Here is an 18,764-nt window from a genome sequence, read left to right as displayed (position 1 = left end):
CTGCCTCTGTGTGCCAATCTCCAAAGGGAGTCATTCCATAGGATTTGGGCTCCAATCTTAACTTCGTAACAAACCGCAAATCTAAACCACACCAACAGCTCAGAAAAGGGTTAAAAACACCTCCCTCGTGACTCCCCCAGTCGCTGCAGACTTGAGGAAACAGCTTCTCTCCTTCCAACCAGGCCTTGTAACCTCTCAGAAGGCAGGAGCCCCCCTGGGCCCTGCAGAACAGCTCAAGGACACAGCTGCCAAGGGGCCCCCAAAGCTGCTCAGGGGCGATTTGAGACTGGCTCCTGGCAGAGGAGCCCTTTCTCCTCATGCTCCAGAGCTCGTGGTGCCAGATTGGGACAGGGATGGGACAGGGTTGATGGTCTGAGAACCAGCTCTGCTGCCCCAGGATCCTTGGGAAAACTCAGCAGAGCCCTGACTCCTAAAGGGCGGGTAGAGAGAGACGCAGTGACAGCCCCTGCTGCCCACAGAGGCTGTCGTGGGCACAGGGGGCAGGGGCAGGACCCCACCTGGCAGTGCCCCATGTCCTGGCCACCCAGCAGCCCAGCATTAACCCAGGCTTGGCATGGATTCCTGCTCACAGCTGCCAGGGGTTCGACAAAACTCTTCAGCCACCCATCTCCTCCCTTCCACCTGCCTGGCGCTGGAGGCTCAAACCCAGCCTCCTTCCTCCTGCATGCAGAGCAGCTGGAAGTTTTTCACTGGGGTTTCACCTGTCTGGGTCCTTCCTGCAGGACAGAACCCCCCGTGGGAGTCGGGGTCACCTCTGGCACATCCCCCTGTGGCTCCCACCCTTCTCATTTGCAGCTCAGCCTGAAACAATGGCAGGGGAATGCTGGAGGAGCAGGGCTTCCTTCCCAGCTGCTGCTCACGCAGGAATGCCGAGCTCTTCCTGGCTGCAGCCAGCAGCAGATAAAAGCTAAAGGAGGCATCAATAATTAAAAACCACTCAGAGCTGGTAAGTGCAAACAGGAGCCAACACACGGATCGAAGGCAGAGAGCAGGGGCTGGCAGCTGCCGGGCTGCTCCGAGGGCTCCGCTGCTCTCCTGCAGCCCCTGGAACAGGGACACCCGGAGGGGACACGTGGCTTTGGAGAGTGGACACCAGCGCTGGGGGTTTGGGGATGAGGAGCTGCAGTTTGCTCCTGGAAGTGGAGCTCAGGGAACTGGGGAACCTCGGTTTCCAGCGCAGCTTTGGCTTAGATCTCGCTGGTTTGCTGCCAGATCCTTTCCTCAGCTCCCCTTCCCACCTCATGCTCATTCCAGGACTGACTCCAGCCAGGATGAGGTCCCTGCTTGTGCCAGCTGCCCTGGGAGATTCACATTGTCTGAGGGTGCCAGGAACCACTCTCTGCTGAGTTCATGCCTCCTCGTTCAAGTAGGCAAGCTGAAAATGAGATGGTTTGGTGAGCCACAGCCCCCCTTGGTGTCTGTGCACAACGAGGTGGGCTCTGCCCCGAGCATCCACAGCTGCCCTGCGCTCCCCTGCGCCAGGCTGGCATCCAGGGAGGAGCTGAAAGGCAAAATCCCCGGGGAAATTCCAGCAGCAGCAACCTCTCCTGCTGGGATCCAGTTTCAGATGGAGCTCCCGGGTGTCCCGAAGCCTGCGTGGGTTTGATTTCTCTGCTGCTGTTCAGAGCGTTTCCCTCTTGATCCCAGCATGGATTTCAAACACCCTCATCCCCTGGGGCTCTTCCAGGCCCTGCCACCACCAGGCACGAGCGGTGGCTGCTGCAGGGGGTGGCTGAGCATCCTGCAGTGGTGACAGCCAGGTCCGGGCTGTCGCGGTCCCCAAGGCTGGGACAGCAGCAGGACCATCTCCTCTTGCTGCTGGGCGTGCCAAGGGTTAACCGCCGCTGTTTCCTCCCATCCAAACACAAATTAATCTCTGGGTTACAGGCTGTGCTGCTCCAGGGCTCGTGTCAATCACTGCTGGAGGCTGATCAAGACACGTGTGACACCCGTCACTCCCGAGCTGCCTGCTCCAGGTTCACCTGTGTCACTCTCCTGAGACAGGAGCACAGAGATCGCCCAAGGAAAACCGGCAATTTTCAGAAAGGAGTTTTGAGAAATGCTGCAAAACATCTCTCTCCAGTCTATCCTTCCCTTGAAACACGATCTGAAATGTTTCCAGCCTTTGAAAATACACTTTCTTAAAAAAAAACCCCTCAAGTCTCCCAATAAGGCAACAGAGAGAGAGAGAAAGAAAAAAACCCTTTAAAACTTTACATTTGGATTAAAATATGCAGATATATGATGTAAACACAGAAAACATCTACGTGCCTGCACAGAAGGGAGGGGTTTGGAGGGTTCGAAGCTGGTGTCCATCACTGCCTGCACCAGTGGATCTGCCCAGAGAACACCTGGGGCCAGGGAAAGGTAAAGGAGCAACTGCTGGGGCTGGGCTGGCTCCTTGCTTGGGACTGGCAGGGTCTGGGGCCAGCCGGGCCACTGCCGGGAGAGCCCCCGGTCCTGGCTGGGGCCGAGAGGGAGGAACACCAGGGATGGAGGGATGGATGGGGGCAAGAAGAGGGAGAGCCTCCAGTGCCCAGCACCTTGTCCCTGCCCCGGCCGCTGCCAGCATGCAGCACGTAAATAACACAATGAATAAAATATCAGGATGAAATGTGAGGCATTAAATATTTAACCTCGTGCCTGCCTGCGCAGCGCCCAGGTACAGCTGGGTCCTGCAATATTTAAACGTTGCTCCTCACTCGCTTTTACCGCCACCGAGAGCGGTGACTTCACGGCAGCCGCGGCTGGAGGGGTCTCGGGGGAGCGGGAAGGGCCCCTCGGTGGGTTCCCCGGCGGGAGCAGCCCCCGTCCCGTCCCGCCCGGCCCGCGGCCCGCCCGCCTCAGCCGCCGCCGCTCACCGCCCCACGTTACTTTGAGTGGCAGCTGGCGGCAGCCGCAAGGCTTCGTGGGCCGCGCAGTCTGCCTGCCCGTGCCGCCCGCGGCGGGAGCCCCGCCTGCTCGCGGCGCTGGGCCGGGCCCCGCGGCAGAGCCGGGCCGGGCCGCTCCCCGGGCCCGCGGCGGCGGCAGGGCCCGCACGGACCGGCCCGAGGCGCCGCGCCGCGAGGCCGTAGCCAAGGGCCGACTACAACTCCCAGCGTGCCCCGCGGCGCCTCCCTCGGGGCTCCGGCCGCCCGCTCGCTTCTCATTGGTCGTCCTGCTCTCTGGCGTCACGAGCCCATGTGGGAACCGCGCGGGGCGATTGGCTGGCGCTCCCGCAGCGGCAGCCAATGGCCGGTGCGAGCGCCGCCGCTGGGGCCGCGGGGCCGGTTAAGGTGGAGCGGGCGGAGGGGACGGGATGGGGAAGTCTCGCCGTGCCCGCCCCTCCCGCTGGGCTGCCCCGGGCACACCGGGGGCTGGTCCCCGGGGACCCCGGCCCGGCCCGACTCCGCACCGGGGCCCGCTGCCCCTGTGGTCCCCGGCCTGGCGGGCACTGTCCGGATGCACCCGTTTGTGATGTCCGACCCCGGGTGCTGCCCCGCTGGCGGCCGGTGCCACGTCCGCCCGCGGCGTCGGGGGCGGTGGCAGTGCCCGGCGTCGCTCCCCGGGGACCGGGCTGCCCCGGGGATGGGGGAAGCTCCGGACCGCGCTGGGGGCCGCGCGCGTGGCGGGGCCGGGGGAGGCGCTCGGTGAGCCCCGGGCCGGGGCAGCCGTGCGGGCGGGCAAGCGCCTCCTGAGCGGCTCCGCTCGGGACAGCAGCGGCGGCTGCAGGGCCGGCGCCTCCCCCGGGCTCCCCTCGGTCTCCGGCACCGCCGCGCTCGCGCGGGGCCGCGGCGGGCGCGGGAGCTCCGGGGCCGCGCTGCGCTGTCCCGAGCCCCGCGGGAGCGCGCCTCCTTAAGCGGGCGCGGGCGGCCGGGGCCGGGCGGCCGCACCCCCGCACCGGGGCCGCCCCAGCCCCGCCCCGGCCCCGCCGGGGCCGAGCCGAGCCCCCGGGAGCGCCGCTCGGCGGGAACCCGGCCGCCCCCGAGCCCAGGCACCCCCGCGGGAGGGCCGGGCGGCGGCGCCCCGGGAGCGGCGGGGCCGGGCCGGGAGCCCGCGCGCTCAGGATGTTCCCTCAGGGACGGCACCCGGTAAGTGCCGCGGGGGCGGCGGGGCCGGGCCGGGCCGGGCCGCGGGGCCGGGCCGCAGCCTCCAGCCGGGCTGTCTCTCCGCTGCAGCCCGGGCAGCCCTTCAAGTTCTCGGTGCTGGAGATCTGCGACCGCATCAAGGAGGAGTTCCAGTTCCTGCAGGCGCAGTACCACAGGTGCGGACGGGGCCGGGCTGGGATAACGGGGCTGGAGCGTTCGAGCAGCGGGGAAAGTGGGGAGGGAGCAGGTAGAGAGAAGGAGCCCGGGGGAGGAGGAAGGGGAGAGGGGTTTGGGCTGAGGGGCAGCGTGAAAGCAGAGCCTGAGCGGGGGTCCCAAGGGGAGCATCAGCCGCGGTTCCCCTGGCTGGGCCGGGTGTAGGGGCAGCGAGGACACCGAGCCCTGCGTGGGTGCTACAGGTGTGTGCGGCACAGCCCCGGTGCAGTGCCCCGGGGAGGGTGCGTGACACCCCTGCAGCCCCGGGAGCCCGCAGGGGCAGGGAGGAGATGCGCTGGGCTTGCCCCAGGGATGGGGCAGCAGCTGCGGGTCCGTGAATGGAAGCCCTGGCTCCCCTTTGCAGCCTGAAGCTGGAATGCGAGAAGCTGGTGAGCGAGAAGACGGAGATGCAGAGACATTATGTCATGGTGAGCTGGCCCTGCCGTGTCCCGCTGTCCCCCTGGGCTGCTGCCCTCGCACGGATCTGCGTGCTGGGGCTCCTCTCAGCCCCTGCCCTGCCCAGTGCTGACCGTGGGGCTGGGGAGGGGTGAGGGAGGAAGGAGTTAATCACCATTTCTAGCAACGCTGGCTCTTGGTGCTCAGTGCTGCTTGAGCCCGGGAATCCTGCCATGGGTTTTCTCTCTTATTTTTTTGTGTTTTTTTTTTTTTAACCTTTTTCTATCTGGCCTTATAAGAGAGCTCCCAGCTCCTCCCTCTCTCTCTCCCAAGGGGTGGGTATTTAAGAGCTGATGCTCCAAGGCTCGTGGTTTGGGTGGAAGGGGAAGGAGCAGGGCAGGAGCCCTCCACAGTTGCTAATGAGGGGTTAACAAGCCCCAAGACAGACTGACCTGGGCACCAGCCAGAGCCTGCCAGGAGCAGGGGAGCTGCTGGGAGGAAGAGGATAGGGACAGCAGAGCAGTTCCTTCTCCTGCAGCACCTGACCTTACTGGCCCCTCTGGGAAAAGGGAGAGAACCCAAGTGACACCATCCAAGAGGCAAAAAGATGTGAATTTGGGCAAAGCCCATCCCGGGGGTGAATACAGCCCTGCCTGTGAGGCTGGGTGTTGGCATTGGAGGGCACTTTCCTCTCACCCATCAGCTGGGATCCCTCCCCACACCCTGGAGGCTCAGGGATTTCCAGAAGTGTCTTGCTACCTTTGGAGCAGGCTTTGCTGGAGGGAAGCAGGAAAGCTCCGGCGCCCTTTTCTGCCCGGGTGTGGGGGATTGGGGTGGGATTGGGATTGGGGTCAGCACCCCTGCCAGAGTCACTGGTGGCTGCTGAAGGGTGGAACCTGTAACAAGTTCCAAATGGGGTGGGACGAGCCAGGACAGGAGCTGTGGGGCACCAGGAGTGGCTTCCCCTGGCTTAAACAAATTGCGGGTGTTAAGAGCCTGTGCCTGCTCCCTGCCTTGTCCCAGGCTCCTGGCACAGTGTCCCAGCCATCCCTCGTGGGCTGGAGCCAGCCAAACCCCGGGCTGGGCCTGGGCCAGTTGCTCTGGACAGCTCCTAACCAGCCTGTGCTGTGGTTTTCCTCTCAGTACTACGAGATGTCCTACGGCCTGAACATTGAAATGCACAAGCAGGTAAGTGCAGGGGGGCTGGGACAGCAGTAGGGGAGGGTGGGGGAGAGGCTGAGGTTGGAGACTTTGTTGGAAAATTATCTGCCTTGAGCCATGTAGCTCTAATGGCACGGGAGATGTGAGGGGACTGGCTTGCAAAGGGACGCAGCAGTTGTCAGGATGTGTTACTGAGTTCCCCATCCCAAAGAGAACCGCTCAGAGCCCTGCTGTGAGCCCTGGTGCCTCCCTGCAGTGCTTCCCTGGGGCCCCACTTGAAGGAGGGATGTGGAGGAAACAGCAGGAGCTAGAGCCCAGAGGCAAATGGATTGTCTTTCTTTTCTTTTTTCCTTAATCCCCTTTTCCTTTCCCAAAGCCAGAGGAGTGTTTTCACCCTTCCCTGGTTCCCCTTTTGTTCCAGCCTTAATTTGCTTTCCCTCTTCAGATTTATCAATCTAGTCATCATGGGCTCTCTGCCAGGGAAATTAGTTTGGACCAATGCCTGACAAAGTGGCAAGTCAACTGCCATATCCCTCCAGCTGGCTCAGCCCCTCCGAGTTTGCTCCTTTTGTTAGCAGGGAGCGTGATGGGGACCACGAGCACATTCCTGCCACCCTTACGTGCCCCAAAATCCGGTGGGACCGGGAGCCAGGGGTGGCCCAAGCCCGGTGGGGACGGGGACTCTGCCCACGAGGTGGTGGCCGAGTGGTTGAGGAGCGGGAGCCCGGGCAGGAGGGTGGCTCTGCCTCTGTGGGCACGGTGGCAGTGGCAGGGAGAGCAGCTGGGACCTGCAGGTGAGCACAGGGCGCTGCTGGGTGTGGGGCACGGCAGGTAAATGTTCCCTTTGTTCTCCCTTGGCTCCCTGCCTGCCCTGACCTCTGCAACAGCGGCGGGGATTGTCAGAAACCTGAGCTGATAAAACCCTTCCGAGCAGCCAGTCCCGGGCTGGATTTACAGCAGGGGGGGATGCAGTTTTCCCCGGGAGATGTGGGTTTTCTCTTGCAGAGGCTGGGCTGGAGGTCGCAGCCCCTTTCCTCAGCAGTGCCGCTTGCCCTGGTGGGAACGCTGTGGGTTTGTCTGCAACCACAGAGCTTCTCCTCAGAGGATGCACCGGGTTTACTGCATTCCCCCGTGGGCAGGGGCAGCTCTGGGGGTGCTTTGTGCCTCTGAGGGGCAGGAGGAGCTGTCCCAGGGCTGGATGGGGCTGGGAGTGGAGTCCCTGCTCCAGGTCAGGGCAGGTACCACCAGCAGAGCCTTGAGGGATTTGCTGGTGCCACGCCGAGAGGGCTGAATCCGTGCAGTTCTGCATCCTGCTTGCTGTGCCTGGCTGCGAGTGGGATGTTTGGGAAGGGAAGGCGCAGGGAGGGCTCGCTGCCAGCTCCTGTGGCTCGGCTCCCCTCCGTCCCTGCCCGCAAAGCCAGGATGGGTTTGGGCTGAGCAAAGCCGGCCGGGCTGCCAAAGGACTGACAGCTTGGAGCTCGCCTTGGCCTGGGGCCACGCAGGGATTTAGGCGTGGGCTCCCTCCCGTGTGCCTGGCAGCCCAAGGGGGTCCGGCAGCCCTCGGAGCCCTCCCTTGGCAGCAGCTCGGGAAATCCCAGCAGGGATGCAGAGGCAGCAGGAGCATTTCCGCGGGTGGGGAGAGTTGAACTCCTCCGCAGAGGCTGAGGGTTTGCAGGAGGGGGACAGGATGGGGCTCAGAGCCCTCCATCCGTGGCGATACCTGCTGATTCGCGCTTCCTCCTTCAGGCAGAGATTGTCAAGAGGCTGAGTGCCATTTGTGCCCAGATTATTCCCTTCCTGACGCAGGAGGTGAGGAGGAGGCGGGGGGGCTCAGATTGCTCTGGCTTCTTGGGAAGGGGCAAATCAAAGTCCAGCCTGAACCACGGGAGGTTTTGGGGAAGAAAACCTCCATGCCTGGGCTGGGGGGTGGGAGAAGGGGCTGTGCAGGGAAGGGTGGGGCGATGTGGAGCCAAGTGCTCCCTGCAGGTGTGACCACCCCCGTGCTCTTCCTCCCCAGCACCAGCAGCAGGTCCTGCAGGCAGTGGAACGGGCCAAGCAGGTGACCATGGGCGAGCTCAACAGCATCGTCGGGGTGAGTTGCACTGCCTGGCCGCGGGCAAAGACCCTTTCCTGCCTGGAGGTTCAGGCAGTGATGGGAGAAATCAGGTTTTTTGCTCTTCTGATACGCCCATTTTTTACTATTTAAGGGTTTTTTACTAATTTGATACACCCATTCTTTACTATTTAAAGGTTTTTACTATTTTGATACACCCATTTTTACTACATAAGGGTTTTTAATATTTTGATACACCCATTTTTTACTATTTAAGGGTTTTTACTATTTTGATGCACCCATTTTTTACTATTTAAGGGTTTTTGGTATTTTAAGGATTTTTACTATTTTTAATACACCCCTTGTGGTGGAGGGATTTGCCACGGTGTCCTGAAGGCGTTGGGTGCCCTGTGGGACACCCCCTGAGCAGAGCAGGGCACAGCCGTGGCTTGGGGTCGTGTCTGCAGCAGGGAGGGACCCGCGGGTGGATGGGGCAGGGGCTGGAAGGGGGCACAGGAGGAAAACAAAGTCCAGAGAGAGAATAGAAGAGGCTGTGCTGAGCCTGCTGAACCCTCAGAGCCCAGACAGCCCCAGGGGTGTGACCCAGCCTGTGCAGCCCCCAGAGCTCCCCTGTCCCTGTCTCATCCCATGAGCTTCGCATCGCAGCCCGCGGGGAAGGGAGGGGAGGGAGGGCCCGGCCATGGCTGCGGCTGTCTCCTCCACATCCAGGACCGTTTGCTCTTTCTCTTTCAGCAGCAGCAGCTTCAGCAGCTCTCCCAGCACGCATCCCCGCTCCCGCTGGCCCCCCACCCCTCCAGCATGCAGCCCCCCAGCCTGAGCGGGGCCAGCGGCACCGCGGGGCTCCTGGCCCTCTCGGGGGCACTGATGGCACAGGCTCAGCTGGCCACCAAGGAGGACAGAGTGGCCCAGGAGGGGGAGAACAGAGGTAAGGGGAAGAAGCGCAGCTGGGTTAACCCTTTAAAGGCTGGGCAGCCAGTGCAGGGATGCTGCTCTGCCTCTTTGCTGAGGCTCCCGGCTGCTGCATCCCCGGGGATGGCAAATCCAGCTCGTGGAATGCCTGCAGCCCCAGGAGGCTGGCTGTGTTTGTGACTGCTCTGCAGTGTGTGCAAGTGTTTGTGCACACACACAGCTCTCCCTGCTCCCCTGCAGTGTGTTTCCAGTGCATGAGGGTCCTCCCCTCCATGAGGCAGCTGGGAGGTCCCCACCACAAAGAAATCCTCTCTTTTTACACCGAGATCTGATACTTAAAGATGAGACTTTTAAGGAAAATACTGTTGCCAGCCCCTGGTAGAAACTGTGACAGCCACAAGCCTGGGGCGAGGAATTTAGAAGGCAGAGCCTCATTGCGTGTGTTGTGCCGTGTAAATTACACTAATTCCTAGTCCAGATGGGTGCCTCCTCCTGTCAGGATCAGCGAGTGCCTTCCAAACATCATCAATATTTAATCATCGTTAAATCAGGGCTCTGAATGCTACTGGCAGGCCTGGGCTGAATGAGTAACTGTGCCCGGCTCTGCTCGTGGCCTGTTGCTGCTCAAGGGCTGCACAAAGGAGGAGCTGCTTTGAGCTCGAGTCACCTTTTCAGAGCACAGGCGTGGAGTGGTTGTGCTGAGAGGAGGCTGGGACAAGGAGAGAGGCTCTGGGCAGCTCTGTGGGCTAGAAGCAGGCAGCCAGATTTAGCAGGAGTGATGTTTCCCTGCAGACTCCCCTGGGGAAGGTGCTGACTGAAATGCACTTGGGTCAGGACCCAAGAGCAGCAGCAAAGCCAGGCACTGGGTGGGGTTTGCTGCAGGTTCTCATGGTCTGGCTTGGCCTGGAGGATTTCAAGGTGGTGAAAAGAGCAGCAGGAAGCTGTCCGTGGCAGCTCTACCCCCCCTGCACACAGCTGTCTGCAGCTCAAATCCTGCCCGTGTTTCTTTAAGGATTGCTTCCACAAAGGAGGAAAACAAAGTCCAGAGAGAGAGAGAATAAAAGCAGGCTGGGCTGTGCTGAGCCTGCTTAACCCTCAGAGCCCAGGCAGCCTGTGCCTCCAGCCAGAACTTCTCCCAGCCTGGGTGTCTGGCCATGGTGAGGGCCATTCCTTATTTTTTTAAAAAAAAGGTTGAAATGCTCATCTGTCTGGGGTCAATCCTCAGTGCTCTGCCATGGTTAGCCAGAGCTGGTGGGAGTCAAGCTGAGCCAGGGCTGCACAGGGCTCGTGGCAGGCATCTGGTCCCACTCCAGACCACGGCCTTGGAGCAGTGCCCACAAGAATCCCTCAGCTTCCCATCCCTGCCTGCCTCTTTTTGCCAGCAGGGACCAGGACTCGCTCTCCCTAAATGCTGGTGGATCTTTAGGAGCAAAAATCAGCCGGGGAAGGTTGCTGAAGCCCAGCCCACAGCCCTGTGCTTGGATTTGCAGTAAATGTGTTCCCTGTGCTTGGATTTGCAGTAAATGCCTGGCACTCCTTCCCGGGGCTCAGGGAAGTGGACCCGCTTTGCTGTGCATGTCCAAAAGCCTCAGAGAGTTTCCAAGCAGGCTTTGAGGCATGGCTTCCTAAGGAAATAGGATGGGTGTGATTCAGGGATGTCAGCTGGCCAGCTCTCCCCTCCTGGGGCCTTTGGAGCTGTTTTCATGTCTAGGGAAGGGATTCCAGAGCTGGGATAAGCTCTTGGAAGGAGGTGGGTGGGTAGAGATTCCCCTGCTTCCCTGAGGAGCACAAAGTGCTGGCCTCCCATTAGACAGCACAGAATCCACACTTCAGGTGGGCAAAGTGGGAAATCAGGTGTGATTTTTGTTTGTTTGTTTTCTGAACCCGTGTCCTGCTGTTTCCTGGTTTGCCCTGCTGTGCCCCTCTCTCCTTCCTGCCTGGGTATGTGGGGCACAGGCTTGGCATTAACAACCTCTCCCTGTCCTCCCCTCTGCTCTGACGTGGACCTGGGACGCTCTCCCTGCTGCTGCCTGGACCCAGAGCACAGCCCAAGCCGGGTAAGCTGTGACAGGCCAGTGGCCTCAGCTGGTCCTGATGGCATCTCCAGTGTGCTCCAAGCTGGCCACTGGCTCCTGGGAAGGGATGGGGCTGCTGGATGAGCTTTGCTGGCCTGGGTGGGCTGTGTTTGCATCAGGGTTTTGTAACTGAAGGTTCTGGGCCACCTCAATTCAGTCTTTGCTGATGTAAGGAGCTAAAGATCAAGGGCTGCTCCCAAAATAACCAGCTCTGTCCTTTTCAAGGAGTTTCCAGTTTAGGAATCATTCTGAACAGGTCTCTGAGCTCTCAGCCCCTCTGCAGTCCTTGGCTGCCCCCTCCCTTTTAGGATCCCCCCCAGTCCCAGGGCTGTGACTCCCTTCCCAGGCTCCACAGTAGCTCTGCAGAATCCAGGGTACAGGCAGGGGAAGGAAGGGTTAATGATCTCTGCGGGGGAATTGGAGGCATTGATCTGTAGGAGAGGAGGTGTCTGTGATGCCAGCGCTGCCCAGAGATGGCCTGGGGACAGGGATGGCCCTTTCTGCCCCTGGCTCAGTGTCTGATCTGCCTGTGCTGGGAGCAGTCAGCTGCGGGGAGCCCTGCCGTGGGGCATCTCTGTCACCTCCTGCCTGCATTGCCACCAGTGTGGGGATGCCAGGGCATGTGTGACACCCCTGCAGCTGCCAGCAGCACCTGGGGGAGGGCTGTTCTTCCTGCTTGGCCCCATTCTGCTTCCAAAACCTCGTGGCAGGGTTGAGGTGAAGCAAACACGGCTCCGGGTGGGGATTTTGTGCTCCACCCTGGCTCGTTGTCTCTGCGGGGGTGGATCTCCCTCGCTTGGCTCTGGGCTTTGGGGTCCTTCCCAGCAGCCAGGGGGATGCTTTGGCAGGATGGAGGTGGTCATGGAGCAGGGCCTGGCCCCACTGACAGCTGAGGGGTGGCTGCCTGCCCTCACAGTGGTTCTCACACCTTCCTCTCCCTCTGCCTCAGAGCGTTTCTTCTTCCCCTGCCGAGAGCCTGCAGGACGAGGAGCGCACGGGGCTGAAGAGGAAGCGGGAGGAGAAGGAGCTGCCTGGGCATTCTGTGAGTGCCCCGAGGGCTGGGGCTGGCAGGACTGGGCTGGGCTGGGGAGGTGGCTGGGCAGCCCTGTGCCCACCCTGCTGCACAGGGCTGCTGTCCTGGGAGCAAGAACAAAGCAAACGAGGAGCCCCAGGGAGGCCCCTCAGCCCGAGGCTGGGTCGCTGCCAGCAGGACAGGGCTGGTGTTGGTCCAGGGAGTGATGTACAGGAGAAAATGGGTCCAGGGAGTGATGTACAGGAGAAAATGGGTCACTCTGGGGTCCTGGGGCAGAACACAGAGCCTGGTCCAGCATCTCTCTGTCCTGACTGAGCCCTTCTGGATTTCTCCCTCCTCGCAGGACAGCGATGGGGACAAGAGTGACTACAACCTGGTGGTGGATGAGGTAAGCCCTTGGAGCCTGGCAAGGTGTCCTGCTCAAGCTGCAGTCGTTGGGTTTAGGACTCTGGTTCCCCAGCTTTGGGGGTCTTTAGGCTGCAGCTCGTTGCTGCTGGGCAGCAGTGGCTAGCCAGGACACGTGCCAGCCCTGCTCCCGTGCGTTGTGCCAGCCAAGACGGATTCCACTCCCACTGCTCTGGGGAGGCCGTGCCAGCCAGGGCTCAGCTTTGCCAGCCACAGGCTTGGCTCTGCTTCACAATCCCCTTCCAGCCCCTCTGCTGCAGCATCCCATATGGGGAGGCTGATAAGCTGGGATGAGAGCTCCATGGAGCTGGGCTTGCTGCTGGCAGCTCCTGTGGGTGGAGGTGGCAGGAGCCTCATGGCACACCCTGACCCTTCCTGCCCTGCCTGGCTCTCAAACAGCCTCGACTTTAACTCACCACAGTGCAGGGCATTCACTGAATTCCAGTCTTTTGCAATGGAACTGCCACATGCTTCTGGTACAGCCTTTCCTAACTGAGGCACACCTGACAGATCTTGATCCCAGCCACCGCTGTTCTTGGTAGAGAAGGTGTTTTTGGGGACGTGCTTATTCCTTTCTCAGAAGACAGAGGGGAGAGAAAGACATGAAGTCTTTTCGTGCCACTTCCTAAGAAAATACAAGCCCTGAAAGGAGGATCAGGAGGAATTTCTGCAGCAAATGACGCTTATGAAAGCTGCTTATTGTGCTGATAAAAAGTCAGACCTGGTTGAATGGGAGTGCAAGAGCTGAGGGGTGGCCTTGCCTCTGAAATGGCAGCCCTGTCTCAGCTCCTCATGTGTGCTGATCCCCATCCCTCCCTGTGAAGACATCCATGTCCTCTGAACCTGCTGTCACTTCTCATTTTGTCCCAAGAGAAAAGCCGAGGCCGTTTCTCATCCAGGGGAGCAGATGCGGATGCTCCTCATTCAGGGGACTGGTGGTGGTGGCTCCCCAGGGAGCCTGCCCTCCTACACAGAGGGGTTCCTGCTTCCCACAGAGCTGTTCTCCCCCCAGGACCCGCCCTCGGAGCCCGGCAGCCCCGGCCGCTCGCCCAGCCGCCCATCCCGCCGGGAGCTGCCCGGGAGCCCCGCGTCCCTCGGCTCCGGCGGCGGCACCGCGCCCGGCCGGTGCAAGGAGCAGAGCCCGGTGAGGAGCCCCTGGGCCGGGGGTGGGCTGTGGGGCCGGCAGCATGGCCGGGAATTTCTCAGTCTGAAATGGCCATGGACGGCCGGACAGGAATGGCCGGGTTTGTGCCCGCTGGCACCCCCACCCCGGTGGCAGAGATCCGTGCCCTCGGGGCAGGGTGAGTGCTGCTGGGCACAGCACAGGCTCTGCAGTGTTCTCCACCCGCCTGCCTGCAGGATTCCCCAGAGCTGCTCACAGCAATTGATTTTTCCTTCTTCTCCTTTTTTTTTTTTTTTTTTTTTTTTTTTTTTTTTTTTTTTTTTTTTTTTTGCTTCTGTGTTTTTTTTTTTCTTCCTCCTTGCCAAGCACCAGTCCAGTGCTCAGATTGAAACATCAGCGTGTGGGAAGGGGGAGGGATGTTTCTGCCACTCCTTGGCCTCCCAGCCACCGCAGGGACCAAGTGATAGGTCCCTCCATCTGGGGTCAGGAGCCAGCTGGGGGCTGTGGGCAGCAGCGAGCAGCAGCTCCCCAGCACAATCGGATTAGAGCAGACAAAGCGCCCTGAGCAATCTGCCAGCACAGCACGTAGCTTTTCTCTGTTATTAATTTTTTTTTTTTTCCTTTGCTGGTGTCGACAAAATCCCCAGACAGAAAAAAAAGCAGAAGAAATAGGAGAGGCAGGGAAATAAAGCAAGGAATGAAATAGCTGTGGGGATTGGAGAGGCCAGTTCATGCCAGGCTGGGGATGGGGGTACCCCCTCCATGCAGGAGGAGTTTTGCTTGAGGGAGCAGCAGATGCGTCCATGCTGGTGGACACAGCAGGGTTGGGGCAGTTCGGGGTGACCCAAAGCTTGCATGGGGCATTTGCAGCTGTGGGGAGAGTGGGGACATGCAGGGGGCAAAGGAGAAGAGAGAGGATCAGGCCCTGGATGGCCAATCCTTGTACAGCTCCATCCAGGAGCTCCTTCCACCCTGCAAGGTGGAGGTTCTGGTCCCACAGCTGAAGGTGCTCTTCTTTCCTCTGCTGCACAGACTGACTCCGTGGCCAGCGCTCCCACCTCCAAGCCCTCCTCTTCCTCACCTCCCCGTGACTCCCTCACACCAGGCCCCGGGCCCAGCTCGGCCGTCGCTCTCCGGCCGCCCCCGGGCAAGGCGCCCAGCACCGACAGCGCCAGTGAGTGTCCAGGACAGCATGGGGCTGCTCTGCTCTGCTGGGATGGGATGGGATGGGATGGGATGGGATGGGATGGGATGGGATGGGATGGGATGGGATGGGATGGAGGGAGGCAGGAGCCTGCCTGCCACCAGCACAGCTGGCAGGGCTGTTTTGCTCTGCAGGATCAGAGCTATGAACCGTGGCCAACAGGTGTGGTATTTTCTGAGTTCCCCAGATGGAGGGAGAATCTGACTCCATGTTCTTAGAAGGCTAATTTATTATTTTATGATATTATATTATATTAAAGGATGCTATACTAAAGCTATACTAAAGAATAGAGAAAGGATACAGACAGAAGGCTACGAAGAATGATCATGAAAACTCGTGACCCCTTCCAGAGCCTCAACACAGCCTGACTGTGATTGGTCTTTAAGTTAAAACAATTGACATGAAACCAATCAAACATGCACCTGTTGGTAAACAATGCCCAAACCACATTCCAAAGCAGCAAAACACAGGAGAAGCAAATGAGATAATATTGTTTTCATTTTTCTCTGAAGCTTCTCAGCTTCCCAGGAGAAGAAATCCTGGCAAAGGGATTTTTCCAGAAAAAAACAGTGACAAACAGGAGCCCCTCTGCCATTGCCACACAGGTGGTGGGCTCGGACCTGCCGAGGGTGGTGGTCGGGGTAGAGCAGGGGTTTAATCTCTTTTTCTCTGCTGAGTTGTCATTTTGGTGGGGCTGCACGAAGCTGGGTGCTTCAGGGCTTGGCTGTGAGGGCCGGAGGGGGTGGCTGTGCAGTCACCAGGTGCCCCTCTCCCCCGGGTGACGCCAGGGCCAAGACGCGGCTCTCTCCTCGCGCAGCTCTCCGCAGCCCCCTGAGCTCCTCCAGCCCCTTCACGTCCTCCCTGGGCACGGTGCCCCACGCCGCCCTCAGCGGGGAGCTCCCGGCCCCCGGCCTCTACATGGGCATCCAGCTCTCGGTGCCCCAGGCCAGCAGCACGCTGCTCTACGGCCGCTCCCCCGTGGTAAGTCACCGAGGAGGGGGAGGCTGGGTGAGCTGGCTCTGCTGCCCGGCCCCTGGGCAGCATCCGGGGCTTCAGCTGGGGTTGCAGCCATAGGAAGGGCTACCTGGCAGAGGTGGTAGGGCTGGTGGAAGCTTCAGTGCACTCAGAGAAGCCTCTGCTTCTTCCACTGGTGTCTGTGGGAACCCATTTTGGCTTTTGTCGCTCCATGTGAAGACACAGCGAGCAGGGAGCTTGCACGGAGGTTCCAGGGTGTGCAGGGAAAGGCCAGAGCCCCACTTTGGTGTCCTCTGCCCTGCTCCTCATGTGCCCTTTGCTTTGTGCAGGTGGCGTTTGAGTCTCACCCTCACCTGAGGGCTTCCACCCTCTCCTCTTCACTCCCCACCATCCCTGGAGGGAAGCCGTAAGTGGCTGCACGTGCTGGGGCTGCAGGGAGGGTGGGAGCAAGGGGCTGAGGTGGGTGCTGGGAGCATCTCCCTCCCAAGGGCTCCCCCAGGGCAGGGCAGGGCTGGGCTGGGCTGAGGGGGAGCTGCTCTCCAATCCGGAATCCAGCGCTGCCATTTCATTCCTGGCAGCTGCAGCTGGGTAATTAAACCCCTCATTAGTCAAGGCATAATGGGCACCTTCCCCCTTGGCTTGGGCACCTTCCACCTTGGCTTGAGCGGAGCTAAAGGAGAGATCACCTCCTGCCCTTGGCCATCACACAAGGGTTGTTCAGGCCTCTCTTCTGCTCCCTTCTAGTGCCTTCTCCTTCCATGACCTCTGACTCCAAACCGTGTTGGAGCTGCGTGGCAGCAGCCCCTGTGCACGCAGGATTCTGCTCTCTTCTCACTGCTCTGCTCCCTTGCAGTGCCTACTCCTTCCACGTCAGCGCCGACGGGCAGATGCAGCCGGTGCCTTTCCCCCCCGACGCCCTCATGGGCTCGGGCATCCCCCGGCACGCGCGGCAGCTGCACACCCTGAGCCACGGCGAGGTGGTCTGTGCTGTCACCATCAGCAACTCCACGCGACACGTCTACACCGGGGGCAAGGGCTGCGTCAAGGTCTGGGACGTGGGGCAGCCGGGCACCAAGACGGCCGTGGCTCAGCTGGACTGCCTGGTGAGGAGGAGGAGGAGGAGGAGGAGGAGCAGAAATGCCTTTGGGCTGGGGCTGGGCAGGAGAATGTGCCCCTGCTCCAGTGGAGGGGGCAGAGGGGTCTCTCAGCTGCAGTGGGAGAAGGAGAAGTGTCTCCTGCAAGGCCCTGTGTGCTCATCGTGTCCTCCTTGCCTTGCCCTGTTGCCCGTCACCCCCGTGCAGAACCGTGACAACTACATCCGTTCCTGCAAGCTGCTCCCCGACGGCCGCAGCCTGATCGTGGGGGGGGAGGCCAGCACCCTGTCCATCTGGGACCTGGCAGCCCCCACGCCCCGCATCAAGGCCGAGCTCACCTCCTCTGCCCCCGCCTGCTACGCCCTGGCCATCAGCCCTGACGCCAAAGTCTGCTTCTCCTGCTGCAGCGACGGCAACATCGTGGTGTGGGACCTGCAGAACCAGACGATGGTGAGGTGAGGCTGGGGCAGGGGCTGCGGGGCAGGCACAGGGGGCAGTGCTGGCTCACAGGCTGCCCTGCCAGCTGTGCCCTCGCCCTCTCCCTCTCCCTCCCCCTCTTTCCCAGGCAGTTTCAAGGCCACACGGACGGTGCCAGCTGCATTGACATCTCTAACTATGGCACCAAGCTGTGGACAGGGGGGCTGGACAACACCGTGCGCTGCTGGGACCTGCGGGAGGGGCGGCAGCTGCAGCAGCACGACTTCAGCTCCCAGGTAGGGCTGGAGCCCTCTGGCAGCACCCCGGGGCCAGCTGGGACCTGCTGGGCCACTGTGTGAGCCTGTGTGTCCCCTCAGATCTTCTCCCTGGGCTACTGCCCCATGGGAGAGTGGCTGGCCGTGGGCATGGAGAGCAGCAACGTGGAGATCCTGCACGTCACCAAACCCGACAAGTACCAGCTGCACCTCCACGAGAGCTGCGTCCTCTCTCTCAAATTCGCCTCCTGCGGTAGGAAGGGCCCTTTTTCCTGCCTGGGCTGTGGATAGCCTCAGATTTATCCCTGTGGTTTATTCCCCCATGGTCACCCCCCTGCGTGGTGTTCCAGCTGTTGACACCCCCTTTGTCTCCTGTCCCAGGGAAGTGGTTCGTGAGCACGGGGAAGGACAACCTGCTCAACGCCTGGCGGGCGCCCTACGGAGCCAGCATCTTCCAGGTGGGCTGAGGCATCTGTGCAGGGCCATGATGGTGGCTCCGGGCACCAGCCCTGCTCTCACCTCCTGCCCTCTCCCTCGCAGTCGAAGGAGTCCTCGTCAGTCCTGAGCTGTGACATCTCTGTCAACGACAAATTCATCGTTACGGGCTCTGGTGACAAAAAGGCCACAGTGTATGAGGTGGTTTACTGACTCCTGTCACCATCAGGAATGGGGACACACCTTCCCCAATGCCACCATGCTCACAGAGGCTTCCAGTGCTGGACCTGCCCTCCTGCAGCTCTACTTTCCCTCCTCCTCCTCTGCTTTCAGACACCAAACCAAGGCCCTGGCCCCATCCTCCTGCCCTGGTTCCTGCACGAGGCTGGCAGTGAGGGCTGGGTGTAGCCTGGCAGCCCCTGAGGCTGGGCAAGGGCTGGGCTGGACATCCTGGGTTCTGTCTGTCCTCCAGGCCGGCTGCACAGGGAGCTGGACACAGCCTGAGAGTGTGTGTCTCCTGAATTCCTGCTACTGACTTAACAGCACCCATTTTCTGCTGCAGCAACAGCTGTAAATGATCAGTAAAGAAGTGTATTTAACTATGTTTTCAATCCCTTACTAATAAAAATGAACAAAAGAAGGGCTGGGCCGGGTCTGAGCAGGGGCCTTTGCCAGCCATGCTGCCAGCTGTGCCAAGGGCTGGGCTCTGAAGGGTGTCCTGGGGGGCTGCTTTTGGCCAGCAGCACAGGGGAGGACGCTCCCAGCGTGGCCGAGGTGTGGCTGCTGGCCTGCCATGGCAGCCCCAGCCCCAGCAGCGCTCTGTGGTGCCTGTGGTGAGCTGTGGCTGGGGGCAGCAGCCCAGAGCAGCTGCCACACCGCAGCCCTTG

At 60.9% G+C, this 18,764-nt stretch overlaps 1 protein-coding gene across 16 annotated transcripts; it reads left to right on the top strand.

Moving 5' to 3' along the window:
• The first annotated feature begins 3,912 nt into the window (after window positions 1-3,912).
• TLE2 (TLE family member 2, transcriptional corepressor) lies at window positions 3,913-18,479 on the top strand. 16 transcript variants are annotated; one of them, XM_038163660.1, is made up of 20 exons: window positions 3,915-4,091; window positions 4,179-4,264; window positions 4,666-4,729; window positions 5,841-5,885; window positions 7,605-7,667; window positions 7,876-7,950; window positions 8,665-8,857; window positions 10,882-10,898; window positions 11,866-11,958; window positions 12,293-12,337; window positions 13,367-13,498; window positions 14,510-14,651; window positions 15,499-15,662; window positions 15,986-16,062; window positions 16,510-16,759; window positions 16,958-17,205; window positions 17,316-17,463; window positions 17,545-17,695; window positions 17,824-17,900; window positions 17,983-18,479. In XM_038163660.1, exons 1-20 carry the CDS (start codon window positions 4,068-4,070, stop codon window positions 18,088-18,090), a joined length of 2,202 nt encoding a protein of 733 aa, XP_038019588.1. In that variant the 5' UTR covers window positions 3,915-4,067; the 3' UTR covers window positions 18,091-18,479. The 16 variants fall into 16 exon arrangements, 12 of the variants coding, with proteins under 12 accessions (XP_038019579.1, XP_038019581.1, XP_038019578.1 ...); XM_038163657.1 differs by having other exon boundaries at window positions 17,274-17,463; XR_005259822.1 differs by having other exon boundaries at window positions 3,914-4,264; window positions 17,320-17,463.
• Window positions 18,480-18,764: the final 285 nt, after the last annotated feature.

The sequence above is a fragment of the Motacilla alba genome, chromosome 28 (assembly GCF_015832195.1).
Source record: "Motacilla alba alba isolate MOTALB_02 chromosome 28, Motacilla_alba_V1.0_pri, whole genome shotgun sequence".
NCBI lineage: Eukaryota > Metazoa > Chordata > Aves > Passeriformes > Motacillidae > Motacilla > Motacilla alba.
This window is presented reverse-complemented; position numbering and strand designations above follow the sequence as displayed.